The 15,150-nt window shown below is 43.3% G+C and overlaps 1 protein-coding gene across 1 annotated transcript in view; it reads left to right on the forward strand.

Annotated features, from left to right (window-relative positions):
* The first annotated feature begins 2,164 nt into the window (after positions 1-2,164).
* The window catches only part of LOC147692246 (uncharacterized), a 793,905-nt gene continuing 780,919 nt past the window's right edge, over positions 2,165-15,150 (forward strand). The window contains exon 1 of the mRNA XM_086938501.1: positions 2,165-5,278. Within this exon, the coding sequence (XP_086794627.1) occupies positions 2,305-5,278 (2,974 nt within the window). The 5' untranslated portion in view covers positions 2,165-2,304. The remainder of the gene's footprint in view (positions 5,279-15,150) is intronic.

Consider the following 15,150-nt stretch of genomic DNA (forward strand, 5'->3'; position numbering starts at 1 on the left):
CAGGCGATCGAACTTCTCCAAGTGCCCCGCGTGACGCTTCGCCGACTTTTTCCCTCCCCTCTGCGCGCCTTTGGTTCCGCGGTTCGCAGGAACTGCGCCACTGAACACCCCGTGGATGCTTTGAGTGAGGGCATCCACTCTCTCCCGCAAAGGTGCCAGTACCGAATCCAGCGCCTGCGAAAGCACGCGACCAACCGCTGGCGGCAGTGGTTGGGAACAGCCAGGTTCTCCCGCCTCCTGACTGAGGGGTTTCGACTGTTCAGCAGTCTGCATTTTTTCGAGGGTGAGAGCACTAAACACCTTGTACGATTTTACAGAAGGTAGCCCCCACGCCGGTGCTCCGACAGTACCGCTGTCAATTTAGGGTGCAGTGACTGACAACCGCCACTAGATGGCGTCGCGCACGTGAGGCGCGCTAATACACCGGACCGGTGTCAGGCGAGGGTTGGTGAGTCAGGTGAGAAACCTGCCTCAGCGCACCGACCCGAGGGAAAAGCACCGCGAACGCAGCCTTAACCCAAGCGGTGGCACCCCACGGAGCTGAGGGGAAGCGAAGCCGCTCTCCGCAGAGCCCGCGCTGAAAAAACGGCAGAGACGGCACAAGCAGCGCCTGACGCACGTCGAACTGCCGAAAGGTCTGACAAGAGATCAAGCGCACCGCAAAGCAAGCGCTATTGCACAAGAAAACACAATAGTAAACCAAATACACACAACGTCAGAAAAGATAAACGGTTTGACTTATCTGACGAGCAGAGAAGAAAGAGGAAAAGGATAGGACGTCATGGCTAGTTATACAGCGGACGGATCCATGATTGGCTGTTGGTTACTATGGACACTGTATCCCATGTGCTCATGGGAGTTGTGGTTCGATAAAAACGTTTTGATTGGTTTTTCTTTAAAGTGCTGATTATAATAAAGAGAAGAAAGGACTGCATAATCCTCGCCTCCGTCCTGACATAGAATTGCAGACAACCTCAAGGCACAACGATGTATGGGACCCTGTCTCAGTCTATCTGCTAGCACTGCAAGATGGGAGCCCATTACCACTGCACGAATAAATAGACTGAATCATGAGTGTGAAAGCAATGATAAAGACAGATGGGGGGTGGTGGGCTGAGGGAGGAGAGCAGATACACTATGATGACGGAAAATGAAAGCTGTACTGCCATATTCCTGGAGTGTCGTGTAAATTGAATATGCAACGTTAATAAAAGCATAAATAAAACTATTTTAAAACCTCTGGCTCAAGAATAGAGGACTGTTTGCAGTCAAGGCTTGGTATTATAGGTAAAGCTGTCACCCTATTGCTGTTATTAGAACTGCTTTTGTTTTTCATTGGCTAGTTGTTTCGAATCTTTATGGGATTTGTAGTTTTTATCTTTTCTTGACTACTGCTGCTATTGAAATAAATGTAAGATTAGAGAAGCATAATACTCACCTCCATCGTTTTAATACAATTAAGACTTTTCTTCTTAAATTACTTGGAAAATCTACAACAGTCTCTAGACCAGTGTTTCTTCCGCAATGTTTAGGAAAGTCCCATTCACACTACTGGTCCTCTTTCTATTGTAGTAGTGACTAACCTAGTAGCCAATGGCAATAGCGAAATTACTTCCCATCTTTTTCAGTATTAAATTCTTGTTTCCGCCCCTAACCAATAAAGGAAGCAGCGCTGGAATCTGTGTTATTGTCAGAAAATAAAGGAAAATGAAAGTACATCGTCCCAATGAAACATGGCAGACCAAGTGAGATTCAGATGGCTTATATTATCCTCGTTTAAGGGGTGAAAAGGCAAGTCTGTAGTGTAGACTGTCCCCTCCCGCAGGCAAAAGCGCGGCCATCTTGTTAGGGTATCATTTAATAAGAAAGCAATAAGATTTTAAAGGAAATTGCGAATATTAAGTCTTTTTGGAAGGTAAACCACACCGAAGTTGATAAGTTTTCAAAAAACCAATTCACTAATTAGATTAAGATATAACACTACTTGTCAAACATTACGATTTAACAATTAAAAAAAGAGATATCACAGTATAATTTTAGACACGAGTCTCCGATTTACGTTTTCAGTTCATTATGTATTTATTTAATAGTCTTCTGAACATTCTAAAATGGCCGCCATGTTTATCCACCTCTTTAACACAGTATCTCTCCATCCCCTTGTCAGTGCTTGTTCGTGACGTTTCATCCGCAGTCGCCACTGTCTTCCCACTCGGTCTCCGCTCCTTTACAGCTCTACAGCCCCGTGCTTTTTGTGGTTCATGAGTTTTAGGGAGAGGGAACGAGCTGCTGCTTGGTCTTCGCAAGATGGCTGAAGAGAGGGAGGACGAGCGTTCAGTTGCGGCTCATCGGGGTGAACCGGCAGCCTTTTGGTCTGGGGGTCAACCCTGCGAAAAGGAAGGTTTAGGAGACATGACGGCGGCCGGAGTCTCGGAAGAGGAAGAGGTCGAGGTCCTGGGGTCCACAGAAGAGGAGGAAACAGAGATAACCCCAGATGGTGCTGCGCAACAAGGAACTATAAATCCTATGGAAGAAACTGGGGTTGGAGCGATCTTAGTTAAAGTAATGGAAGGGTCTGATGAAAGGCTTGAAGGATTGACTACAGCCAGTTTTACTGAGAGGCGCCAGGAAGAATTGCATAAACTAGGTGTACCACCAGCTTTATTGGAGGGGTGCCAGGCAGCGGCAATTGAAAGGACCCCTGCTAATGCTGCAGGAGGGCTGACGAAAGAGGAGTTTGATGGAGGTGGCTCAGACACTCTGGATTTGGGGACACGTGAAGCTACTTTGAGCACCGTAAAGCTAGAAGGGCAAGATGCAATCGACTCCAGCAGTATTGCTGCGGAGGAAAACAAGGAGGAAGAATGCCAAAATAGAGGAAGCTTGGATGATCATTCGAGGTCCCTCGAGAAATGTGTCCTTTTGCCAAAATCAATCGAGTTAAGATCAGAAGAAGATGCCCAGTCAGCCCCTGCAAGAACAGAGAATTTGCCCCAGGCTCCGACTAGTTGTGTGAAGATGGCATCAGCAGATACTGAACCTCTCTCTCCATGGGGTCTCATGATGGTAGCTGAAGACGAGGAGGCCCAGTCCGCCCCAGGCAGTCCCATGAAAGTGGTTCCAGGTTCTGCAGCTGGAAACCCTGTTAAGGTGCCTCTGCTAGCTTCAAACCCAATCAATAGAGTAAACGTGGCAAGTGCAGAACATTCCCAGTTGGCCCTGGCAATGGGTATTAATGTAAAGGAGAAGAAAAGAGGACTTTTTATGCCATCAGGGGCTGTGAAACCTGCTGCTGATAAAGAGGAGGAAGAAGACGAAGAAGCTGAAATGGCTCCAGGTAGTCCCGTCAACTATGAAAGTCACATAAACGTGTCTGAAGAGGAAAGGGAAGCGGCTCCAATGACTTCTGTGGCAAGATTTGTAGAACCAGTTCAGAGTCACCTTGTGGCAGATGAGGAAGCTGAGATGGCCCCAACTAGTCCTATAAAGTTGCTAACAGATCAGGAAAAAGAGAAAGTCTCCAAAAGTGAAATTAATATGACATCTGTAGACAAAATAAGTTTCTCAACAGTACGTCATGTTAATCAGATGGCGTTTGATGTGGTCCATGTTGCAAAAGAAGATGAACCAAGACCGGATAGCAAAGACTCTGCATGTCTCTTAAAGGTGGAGTCTAGTGGCCCACAAATGCCTAAGCAGGGGACCAAGGAAGTGGTTATGCAAGGCTCTTCAAATTTAGGGATGGATAAGTCTTTGCAGGAACCTCTGCAAACACCAGAGCTGTCTGGTTATTCTTATTTGCAGACTGATTCAGGGTCCAGGAAGCTGACAGCTGAGGGGGCGGTCTTGCCAGCCCTCTGTAGTTCTACAGAGCTTCGGAGTGCTGGAGAAACCCTGTCATCTGAAGTTCCATTGAGTCCAGTAAAAGCAGATGCCTTAAAGCTCACCGTGATTCCTGTTGCTACGGCAAAGTCCCATTCTTTGCAAACACAGGAAACTCCACAAAAACTGTCACTGGGGAATGAACTAGGGAACACTGCAGGTCTGATTGATAGATCAGCAGAGGAGGACCCTCGACATATCTTAGCAAGTCCAAAGAAAGAGACAGTAGAGACATTCTCTCCAGCTTTAGCCAGTCCTCAAAGGGTCTTGGAAATAGACAGTAAGCATGCTTTGACAAGTCTCCATAACTGTAAAGGTGAAGAGGGGCAGGGAACAGCAATAAATCTTATAAACCACCCAGCAGAAGAGGTCTCTGTAGATCTGGCATTGTCAAAGAAGAATGCAGTCGAAACGTTTCCAGAGGTGCCTGTCACTCTGAACCGCGAAGCAGTACACAAGCTGCAGTCTTCAGGCACTTATAAGTCGGGCGCTCCAAAGGAGACCCCAGTTGGCTCTAGCGAACAAGTGGTCAATGCAAAACCGCAATGCAGGATCCTCCCTAAAAACCAGTCAACACAAGAGTCAGAAGTACTGCGCAAAACTAATGAGCAAACAGTGGAAGAAGGGGGGTTTACTTTTGCGAGTCTCCGAAAGAGTACAGTGGAAGAGGAGCTGGAAGTGCTTAACAGTCATATGACGACAGAAGAGGATCAAGAGGCAGAATCTGCACCGGAAAACGGTACTGTTTGCGATGAATTGGCTGCTAGAGCCAGTTCTCTGAATCAAACCACAAATAATCTACCAGATTCCTTTGGCAGTTCCCAAAAACTGGTGATTAAGGAGGTTTTGAAAGCGGAAGAGGTTGTTGGGAGAGCCAGTCTCCATACAAAAGTGGCAGAGGATAGTTTGTTGGGAAAGGCCATTCCTGGTAACCAGATGATTGTAGGAAGCTTTAATTCCCCATTATTGCTCAGAAAACAAGAAGCGAGGAATTTGAAGGACTTTGCTGGCTTGAAGGAGCAAGTCACTGAAGAAGACCCTTTGGTGCCATTTGTTTCAGAAGAGCAGGCAGAAGAGGGTCCTTTGGCCCCATCTGTTTCCGAGGAGTTGGCACCGGAGGATAGTAATTTGGTTACATCTGTGTCAGAGAATGATCAGCAAATGCTATCTGGGACTTTGCCTTCAGTAACTGCTAAAGGAATTGAAGAGTCACTGAAAACAGATGCAGAGGGAACTCATGGTTGGGGTGCACTGGCTTTACCAGAGACTGACACCATAGATGAGCAAGAGGACTGTGCTCAGGAGTATCCTGGCAGCCCAATGGATCTGGACGATGATGAATCTGCAAACACAAGTGAAAACCTGCTGGTGGGGGATACTGGCTCTGTGCTCCCAGCAGGTGAGTCCAGCTCTGGTTCAGGTCTCTCTTTTCTTGGACTAGATAGTCCATGGTGGGTTACAGGGGAAAAAAGAGTTTGTTGGTGGAGGCCTCAGTTGTTGCTCACTGTAGAAATGCAACTATAATTCTTCTGTGAACAGTATCATATGTGGATTAATGTCTATAAAGTCCACTCTAATCTAAGTCAGTATCATTACACAATAAGGGTAAAAAAAAAAAGGTCCAGTAGATTCACGTGGGAAGCGTAGGACTTGGCATCAACGTTTTGGTCTCTATTGTTCCTAGTCTGCGAGACCATCCTGAGGACCACCATAATCAATTGGAATCACATAGCTGACTGCTATGTATTTATACAATTGTTAAAGATAGCCCTCATAATAAAATACATGATTTATTCTATTTTATACCCAGAATGACTCAAGTGACAAGTTGGAAAATCATTAAACATTTATTTGGGGAAAATTCCTGAAACAGGGCTGTTGTAAATCAGTCAACATGTAGAAGATAGAATAAATGTCCATGCCAAGTCCAGCTCTTCCCACATGAACCTACTAGATCTTCACCATTTGTTTGTTCCATCTTAATGGTGTAAAATTATTGGCCTTGTTTAAAGTGTACTTTACAGACATTAATCTTTAGTTTTCTCATTCAGATATTGACATTGATCTGCCAAGGTTAATGTTTTTGTGGAATGTTTTGGTTTTCACCCCTAAATCAAATATACTGAACATTATGGGTTATCCAGTTTTTGTTTGCGCCTTTTCCTCAGGATTAATTCCTTCTTAACATTATGCAACTTTGGTGTGATTTATTTCTCATTGTCACTGTTGGGACAGACAATTTATGCAACATTTTTTATTTTGTTTTTCTTAATGATTCCCTTGTAATATTTTTCCAGCTACCCATGAGCCTATGTTGAAGAGCCATTGCCTTTTATTTCAGCCCACTTATTTTTGACCAAATAGAATTCATGAGGATTCATCAGGAGAATACATGGTGTACACCTGGATAGAAAACAAGCCAGGCAGAAATACTTGATCACCTAATGCCCTCTGTTTCGTGTACCTTGCTCCATACACATTAGATCCATGCTTTCCTGTTTTTTCAAACTTTTGTATGTCACTAATGGCCACTTCCTTGGAATCCTAGCACATTCTCAGACTAGTCGCCTTGTCTTATGACACTGGGAATGCCATTGATTCGATTGAATCTGCAAGTAGTGAATGGGGATGAAAAGAAAAATAGCCCATGTGACTGCATCTTAGTTGAAGGAGCCAGCACGAGAGTTTTATTTGACTCAGGTGCTAAAATAACTATTGCTTCGGGTGAATTCTATTAAAAAAAATTAAAGGAAGAGTACATCTTTTGAAACCAGATATTAAGCCTCTGGCTTATTATGGTGGGGAACCCATCAAACTACATTGATATTTCATAGGTCTCATCGAGTTCAGAGGTGGATTTGTTTCGGGTAAGAACCATGTTTCAAAAAAAGGGGACAGTATTATAAGTTGGATCCATCAAGGTGATCTTGGAGGGTATCTGGATCCCAATGCTGACCCTCCTATTCAATTGAGAGAAATGGTAAATTCTGTTGTAGTTGAAAAGTCTGACTCTAGCTTTGTTGCTGAACTAAAGAAAAGTTATCCCAAAGTCTTCAGAAACGAATTGGGTTGTCTTAAAGGGTACCAACATAAGATTGTACTTAAGGAAGATTCTATACCTGTTAGTTGCAAAGTGAGTAGTGTAACCATTGCGGTAAGTGATGACATGAGAAAGGATATAGGAAAATTGAAAGTTGGGGGCATAATTGTGGATGTAGAAGGGACCGAATGGTTGGCTCCGGCTGTAGCAGCTAGAAAATTGAATGGAGATTAGAGATTATGCATCGCCTTGAGACAGTTCAATAAATGCGTTGTGGTTGATAAGTATCCTTTACCGAATATAAACGAGTTATTGAAGCTGTTAGGTAGTGCTAAGGTCTGTAGCACAATAGATCTCACCTCAGCCTATCATCAAATTGAACTTGAAGATTCATGTAAGGACTTCACGTCTTTTATAACTCCCTTTGGTACTTCTAAATTTAAGCGCATGCATTTTGGTTTGGTGTCAGCCTCTTCTGTCTTTCAGAGAGTTATGGAAAGAGTTTTACATGGTCTTCAAGGTATTTATGTATATCAGGATGATATTTTGATATATGGTGATGATGAAACACAACATGATGTAAGACGTAGAAAAGCTTTGGAAAAGTTGTGTGAGCATAACTTGACTATTAAAGCTGAAAAGTGCAGATTTAGGACAAATTCCATAAATTATTTAGGTCATAACATCACCAGTGGAGGAGTGAAACCTAAGTCTGATTTGGTCAACACCATTCAGGAGATGAGTTCGCCTTCTTGCAAAAGTGAACTCATTACATTTTTGGGTGTTGTTGAGTACTATGCGAAGTTCGTGAGGAATTTTGCTGATTGTGCTGTTAACATGAGACATTTGAATGGTCTGAAGTGTGTGAGGATGAATTTCTGAAAATTAAACAAAAACTTAAATCTGCTCCTTCTCTCAGCAGTTTTAACCCGGCACTTAAACCAATACTCATCGCTGATGCAAGTGAAAGAGGATTGGGTGCGGTTCTGTAACAGATGGGTCCTAATGGAATGCAAACCATTATATTTTTATCTTCTACTCTAAGAGATCCAGAGACCAGATACTCAGTGGTTGAGAGGGAATCCTTGGCAGTGTTCTGGGCAATTAAAAAATTTAAAACATTTCTTTGGGGTGTTGAGTTTGAGGTACGAACTGATCATAAACCTCTAATTGAAATATTTAACAAGAAAGGCCTCGACTTAATCTCTAGTAGGATAACGAAATGGGTGATTGGTTTACATGAATATAATTTTGTGATTTGTTATATTCCAGGATTAGAGTTGCCAATGTTTTATCTCGCTTAACCCCTAAATCAGAGGCATTGGATGAAGAAGTAGAAGATGTTGAACAGTGTGTTTGTGCAATTGAACATGATGTAATTTCTGAGGAGAAATGGTGTGATGAGATGCGTCAGGATGAAATTCTGAATGAAGTTGTGAAATTGATTAGTAAAGGTTGAGTGAGTAACAAAGAAGGATCAGATGGCTGCAAGAAATTCTGGCCATTGCGAAATGAACTTTCCATTGACAAAGGGTTGTTATTTCGTGGTACACGAGTCATTCCTCCCAATTCGCTTAGGAAGGAGCTCATTGATATGGTGCATCCTTCTCATGATGGCTTATCAAAATGTAAAGAGAGACTACGTATGACTTATTGGTGGCCAGGAATGGATAAACAAGTTGAGCGTGTGGTACGTGACTTTGTTGCGTGTTCATTAGGTGATAAATCTAAATGTCCTCGTGTTCAACCCATGGTGTTGAGGAGACGTCCCTCTGGGCCATGGCAAGATGTTACCTTGGATATTTCAGGTCCTATTATTAACAATGGTACTCAAACTTTTGTATTGGCAGTTAGACATGTTTTCACGATGGCCGGAAGTGGTTTTTAGGTCTCGACTTAAAGCATTGCTTTAGCATTGCTTGTTTGTCGAGATTTCTAGTAAGCGGTCTGAAAAGTCTGCCAACGGCGGATTAGCCATAGGTCATGTGAGAAAGGCGCATGCACAAACCAGCCACGTCACAAACCACCGTTTGTCTGTGCCTCGGAGACTTCAAAGCTGCCGCTCCCTCGCCCCTGCATCAGACTTCAAAGGAATGCGGCCCCGTCCCAGCAATGCCGAGAGCTTGTTTAACATCCTTTTACAAGCTGACTTTTCTCCTACTGCTGCTTACATTCAGGAAATTGTTAACACTGTGGGATTGCATGCTTTTTCTTTCTCTCTCCCCGCGCACCCATGCCTCTTAACACCCACTCTCTCCAAGTTGCTCTCACCCCAACTAGCTAGTCTGTTTATTCCTCAACCCATTCCCACACTGCTTGGTGTTTTTATATTTAAATAAACCAACCCGCAAGTTTTTAGGTCTCGTGGCGGTAACCGCGGTCTCGCCAGAGACCTTTTGTCAGCGACACAGCTTTCCAGGAGACAGGAGCTGGCCACGCGCATCCCAAAATCGGCGATTGGAGTGGGCCGCGCGCACGCTGTGGCCATCTCCTGTCTCCTGGAAAGCTCCAACACACACAGAGCCACAACTCCCCCTGCACGCATGCGCACACACAGAGACACACACACGAGGGCACATACACACACACATACAGAGACACCCCCACCGCCGCACACACACACACACACAGAGACACACACACACCAGCGCACCTACACACATGCACACACACACAAATACAGAGGCCCCCGCCCCCGCCGTACACATACACACACACACACACACACACACACACAAGCGCACCCCCCTCCCCCCTACAACTAAGCCCCACTTACCGCCATTCTGGACTTCTGCAGCCTCCGCGGGGCTCTCTCGGGCATGGGAGCCCCGCTCTTAGGCACTCCGTGGGCGCGGGCTTCCGAAGACGAAAGTACCGCCCCACAGAAGGTTTCGGTTTCGCTCACGTCTTTCTCCAGGTCGTTGAGGACTATCGCTATAGTTGCTGGAATCGCTGGGGGCGTGTGGTGAGTACCCTTCATTTCAGACACCTAAAATTACAACCACTGTTGCATATTTTCTTTTCGTCCTGTCTGAGCATCGAGTCTGTGTGGTGCAGGTGAAGTCGGGGACATATTGTTGAAGATACCCTATTGCAAAACATATTGTTTGTTATGCGACCACAAATGTTGGTATTACTATGAAAAAGAAAATTGCGAACTTCTGTGAGCAGTTACAGAACGTTGTGGTTGTTTTAAGGAGTTTCTGGATGACCGTGTCCAAAAATGAAACCATGGACGCTTAAGACCCAATCTCACGGCTTAACGCATTCTGAGGATTATCTGCGAGGGGGCGGTACTGCTAATGTGTAAAGTTGGAGACATTCAGGCAATATTAGCGCTTCTGTCATAGTCCCGAAGAGCTGATAAGCTGTAGTGTCAGCATGTGCCATTGTCCTATTCAGCCAGCCTAAGTATATGAAAGGGTTTCGCTCACGTTGGAGAGCTGGAGCTCTGTTAGTCGAGGACAGAACCGGTGACTTTATGTCAAGTATTGGACAGGCAAGAGTGTACTGCCGCCTGCTATTTTGAATAGGAAGGAGACACCCAGTGTTAATAGGGAGCGACGGATTTGTCTTTGAATTCTTCACGTGAGCATGTGGACCCAGCTCTCTGCCTCATCTCTCTCTTTTTATTTTTTTGGGCAGTTTTTATATAGCGCGAAATTGACCCGAAGGTATTGGAGCTGTTTGCATGAGCACCAGTTACGTTATGTACGGATACATTCATTATTTGGTAGGCAAAGAGAGATTTAGTGATTTAGCCAGAATTACAGTATGTTGAGACGAGGCTCGAACGTAGTTCTCCTGTTCCAAAGTCGGCAACATCCTTCAGGTGTTCGTCGCTGATTACTACAAGGACATTTTAAACTTCCCCAAGAACAGAAACATAGGAGCGTTCCCTAATAGCCTACACGTAATTATGGATTTGATTTATTGTTTTCCAGCTGTACACCCGTTTTTAAGTGGTGGCACTTTAAGAAACCTAAATTAAACCAAAAGACAAAAAAGAATGTTACATAGATTAAATTACTAACGTTCTATGGATAATTCTCCTTGTTTCACATGGCATTCAGACGCATGTAGATGGATATGAGTAGAGTGTCCTCTGCAGTGATGTATGTGTAACTTCCTAGACACTGGTTTTAAAACCTGCAAGAAAATCTCAGTATTTCATCCTTCTGAGATAACTAGAAAACGTATAGTCTGAGTTGATTAATAGGACCATTGATTTACAGTGAAGCATTATATTAAAAAATACTTTTTTGTAAATGAAAATAACCATTGTATCAATAGAGTATATAGTAATATGCTTTTAACCTATAAAAGAACTCACAGAGGTAGTAAAACACGTTGGTTTAAGCGCTTTACAATGACACCATAGCACTCTTCAAAGGCCTTAATTACTCCTGAGTAATGCGGTGTCATGTCGCAGATTATTGGTTATCATTCAGTACGGGGTAAGGATTTTCTGTTGCACTATATGTTCCTTTCAAAAGCAAATTAAGTGGCAGGCTTCTCTGTGTGTGAGAGACAGCTGTAAGTGTTACAGTCGCCACTTAATGCTGGTGGAAAACCTTGGGTCTGATTCACAAAAAATATAGAAATCTGCACTACACCATATATTTACATCTACATGCGGATGCAATTTTACTACTTTCTGTAATTAACTATTTCTGGAAGTACAATTGGAAAGTTGCACAAAGCACGTTTCCAGTTATACTTCTGAACATGTTGACTGACTATTCCGCGCCTCGTGGAATGCAAGGGGAGTCTGCAGAGGGGCGCGCGGCGCTGATAAAGAGGCAGGCTTTTTTTTTTTTTTTCGTCCCGTCTGAGCGTCGAGTCTGTGTGGTGCAGGTGAAGTCGGGGACGTATGAGCTGTGTGAATAATAACTGCGTCAGCCCCGTGCCTAAGGTGCATCATAAGAGCTGTGTGAATAATAACAGTTGTGAGCCCCGTGCCTGAGGTGCATCATCAGAGCTGTGTGAATAATAACTGCCGGCAGCCCCGTGCTGAGGTGCATCATCAGAGCTGTGTGAATAATAACTGCGTCAGTCCCGTGCGTGAGGTGCATCATCTGAGCTGTGTGAATAATAACAGCTGTGAGCAACAGCATACTCTTGCACACACTCTCACTGCTCACCAATTCAAAGTTTGCTAAAAGAATTATGCAACACATTGTCATACACAATGCCAATAACTCAAACTTTAATGCTGCGAGACCTATTGCATTGTAAATGCTTGGTTTTTTTGCGTGCAACTGGCATAGCGCTCAATTGGCCATAAGACTGGCATCTCCGCGCTTTTGTTTGTCCGGGGATAACATCTGTGCTGTGTTTGCGGTAGGAAACCTTTCTTGTGCTCGCTTCGACTGTCCTCTGTGTTTGGGCTGACATTTGACTCAGTGGTGCCTGTAAGATGCCTGCAGGGTGTGTCTAAATGCATTGTCCCGCTATTTCCTTTTTCCATCTTTGTTTCATGGGTGTTGCACATCTACACAGCAATTGCAGCAGAATATCACGCTATCGCCACCGTGATCAATATCTGTGGTATTTCACGCCCAAGCTTACAGTAGTGACACGAGTACAGGGAAATATGTATTTTTTTTTGCTTGCTTGTTTTTTTTTTTTAAGTGACTAGGAAGCGGTAGGAACCGCAGACTGACAGCACAAACCCAGGAAACTCTCTGTCACACACGCATGACTCGTGCACTAAAATAGTTTATAGCGCTGCCTCCTGAAAAGGTCAAATCGTTAATTCAGCACAGCAAAGTGGCACGGAAAGCTATGTGCACTATTGTGTTTTTTTAAACGCTCATGGAGTTAAAACTAACCACTTGAAACAAATATCAAATACATTCAGCAACTAGTCTCTTTGTGCATAAGCATTGAGTAAGCCGTTGGTACTCGTTTCTTGACCTGGGGAGGGTGAAGATGTAGGTCAGTCTTGTTCAAGGCTAGTTCGACCTCTGGCATGTGATGTCAGCCCTCTCCATCGGACAATGGTGCACCCTTTCTACTCCAGTAACTCGTTACTGCTTTTTACACTCTCATGAACCCCTTTTACGTTGTGTTCCCTTCTCTCTTCTACTATTCCTGTGCCCTCTCACACATGCAGGCTATGTGTCCCCGTCCTGTCACTGTCTCTTCCCTTTCTCTCTACTTGCGACCCTCTCTTCATTCGCTCCCTGTGTCAGACTGCTCTCATTATCCCATTATAACTGTTTCCTCCATAATCTTCATCTCCCACTTACTTCCCCACTGTCGTCCCCTCTCCTTGTCTCTCTTTCCATATTACCTTCCCACTTGTCTTTTCTCTATCTGCCTGCCATCTCCCCGCCCCGACTTTCCAATTCTCTCATTTCACTCTCTTTCTCTCTCTATCCTATTCTCCACACCATGTCGTCTATGTGCCTCTCTTACCGCCTCTTCTTGTTTCTTTTCCATCCTCTGGTTTCACTGTCTCTCTTGCTCCGTTTATTTTTTTCTCACTATCTCTTCTCTCCTTTCTGCTCTGTCCTCTTCCACCTCTCTTTCGTACTTGCTGTTTGCCTCACATTCTCCTCTTCCCCTCCCACGGCTCGCTCTTAGTTCCACTTCTCTTTCCTTTCTTGCATTTCTCGTTCTCTCACTTTTTTCTCAGTAGTTAACCTTGTTTTGCGCCTTATCTCTGTCGTCTCTCTAGTCTGTTAATCCCTCACCCTCACTCACCCCCTCACCCTAACACACCCCCTCACCCACCCCCTCACTCACCCTCACTCACCCACCCTCACACAACACAGCACAACAAAACACAGCACAACAAAACACAGCACAACAAAACACAGCACAACAAAACACAGCACAACATAACACAGCACAACATAACACAGCACAACAAACCCAGCACAACAAAACAAAGCATAGCATAATAAAACACAGCACAACAAAACAAAGCATAGCATAATAAAACACAACAAAACATAGCATAGCTTAACAAAGCATTGCAAAGCATAGCATAGCAAAACACAACAAAACATAGTATAACAAAACACAGCATAGTATAAAAAACAGAGCATAGGATAGCAAAACTAAACATAGCATAGCATAACAAAACAGCATAGGATAGCAATACAAAACATAGCATAACAAAACATAGCATAACAAAACACAACAACACATAGCATAACAAAACATCATAGCTTAACAGAACAAAACATATAATAGCATAGCAAAACATAGCATAGCAAAACAAAGCATAGCATAGCAAAACACAACAAAACATAGTATAACAAAACACAGCATAGTATAAAAAACAGAGCATAGGATAGCAAAACTAAACATAGCATAGCATAACAAAACAGCATAGGATAGCAATACAAAACATAGCATAACAAAACATAGCATAACAAAACACAACAACACATAGCATAACAAAACATCATAGCTTAACAGAACAAAACATATAATAGCATAGCAAAACATAGCATAGCAAAACAAAGCATAGCATAATAAAACACAACAAAACATAGCATAGCAAAACATAGCATAGCATAGCAAAACATAGCATAGCATAGCATAACAAAACATAGCATAGCGTAACAAAACATAGCATAGCAAAACATAGCATAATAAAACACAACAAATCATAACATAGCATAACAAAAAAAGCATAACAAAACACAAGCATAGCGTAACATAACAAATCAAAGCATAGGATAGCAAAACATAGCATAGCATAACAAAAGATAGGATAGCAAAACACAACATAGCATAGCATACAGCATCACTCCGCACTACCACAGCATCACTCAGGGGCACCACAACATCACTATGTGCTACCACAGCATCACTGAACGCTACAGCATCACTCAACGCCACAGCATCACTCGTTCGCCATCACAACATCACTCAGCGCCACCACAGCATCAATCTGTGCAACCATTCAACAAAACCTGGTTAAAATATGTTCTCTCAATGTTTCAATCTTTATTACAAATGTAACAAAAAGATGTTAATATTTCACTTCTGTTCTTGGATTTTCATCACAATAAAATACACTGAACATAATCTTCACAAAAGTAATTCACAAAAGTTTAAGGTATTGCCATTATAAATTACAATAGCTTTTATTTAAGTATTAATTCTTAAAAAAAAAATTAAAGCCATTGTTATTTGTAACAATAAATACATCTAAGGCACGTAAATACAACACATATTGCATTACAAATGCTATAGGTGTCACATTTGCG

The sequence above is a fragment of the Lissotriton vulgaris genome, chromosome 9 (assembly GCF_964263255.1).
Source record: "Lissotriton vulgaris chromosome 9, aLisVul1.2, whole genome shotgun sequence".
NCBI classification, from domain to species: Eukaryota; Metazoa; Chordata; class Amphibia; order Caudata; family Salamandridae; genus Lissotriton; species Lissotriton vulgaris.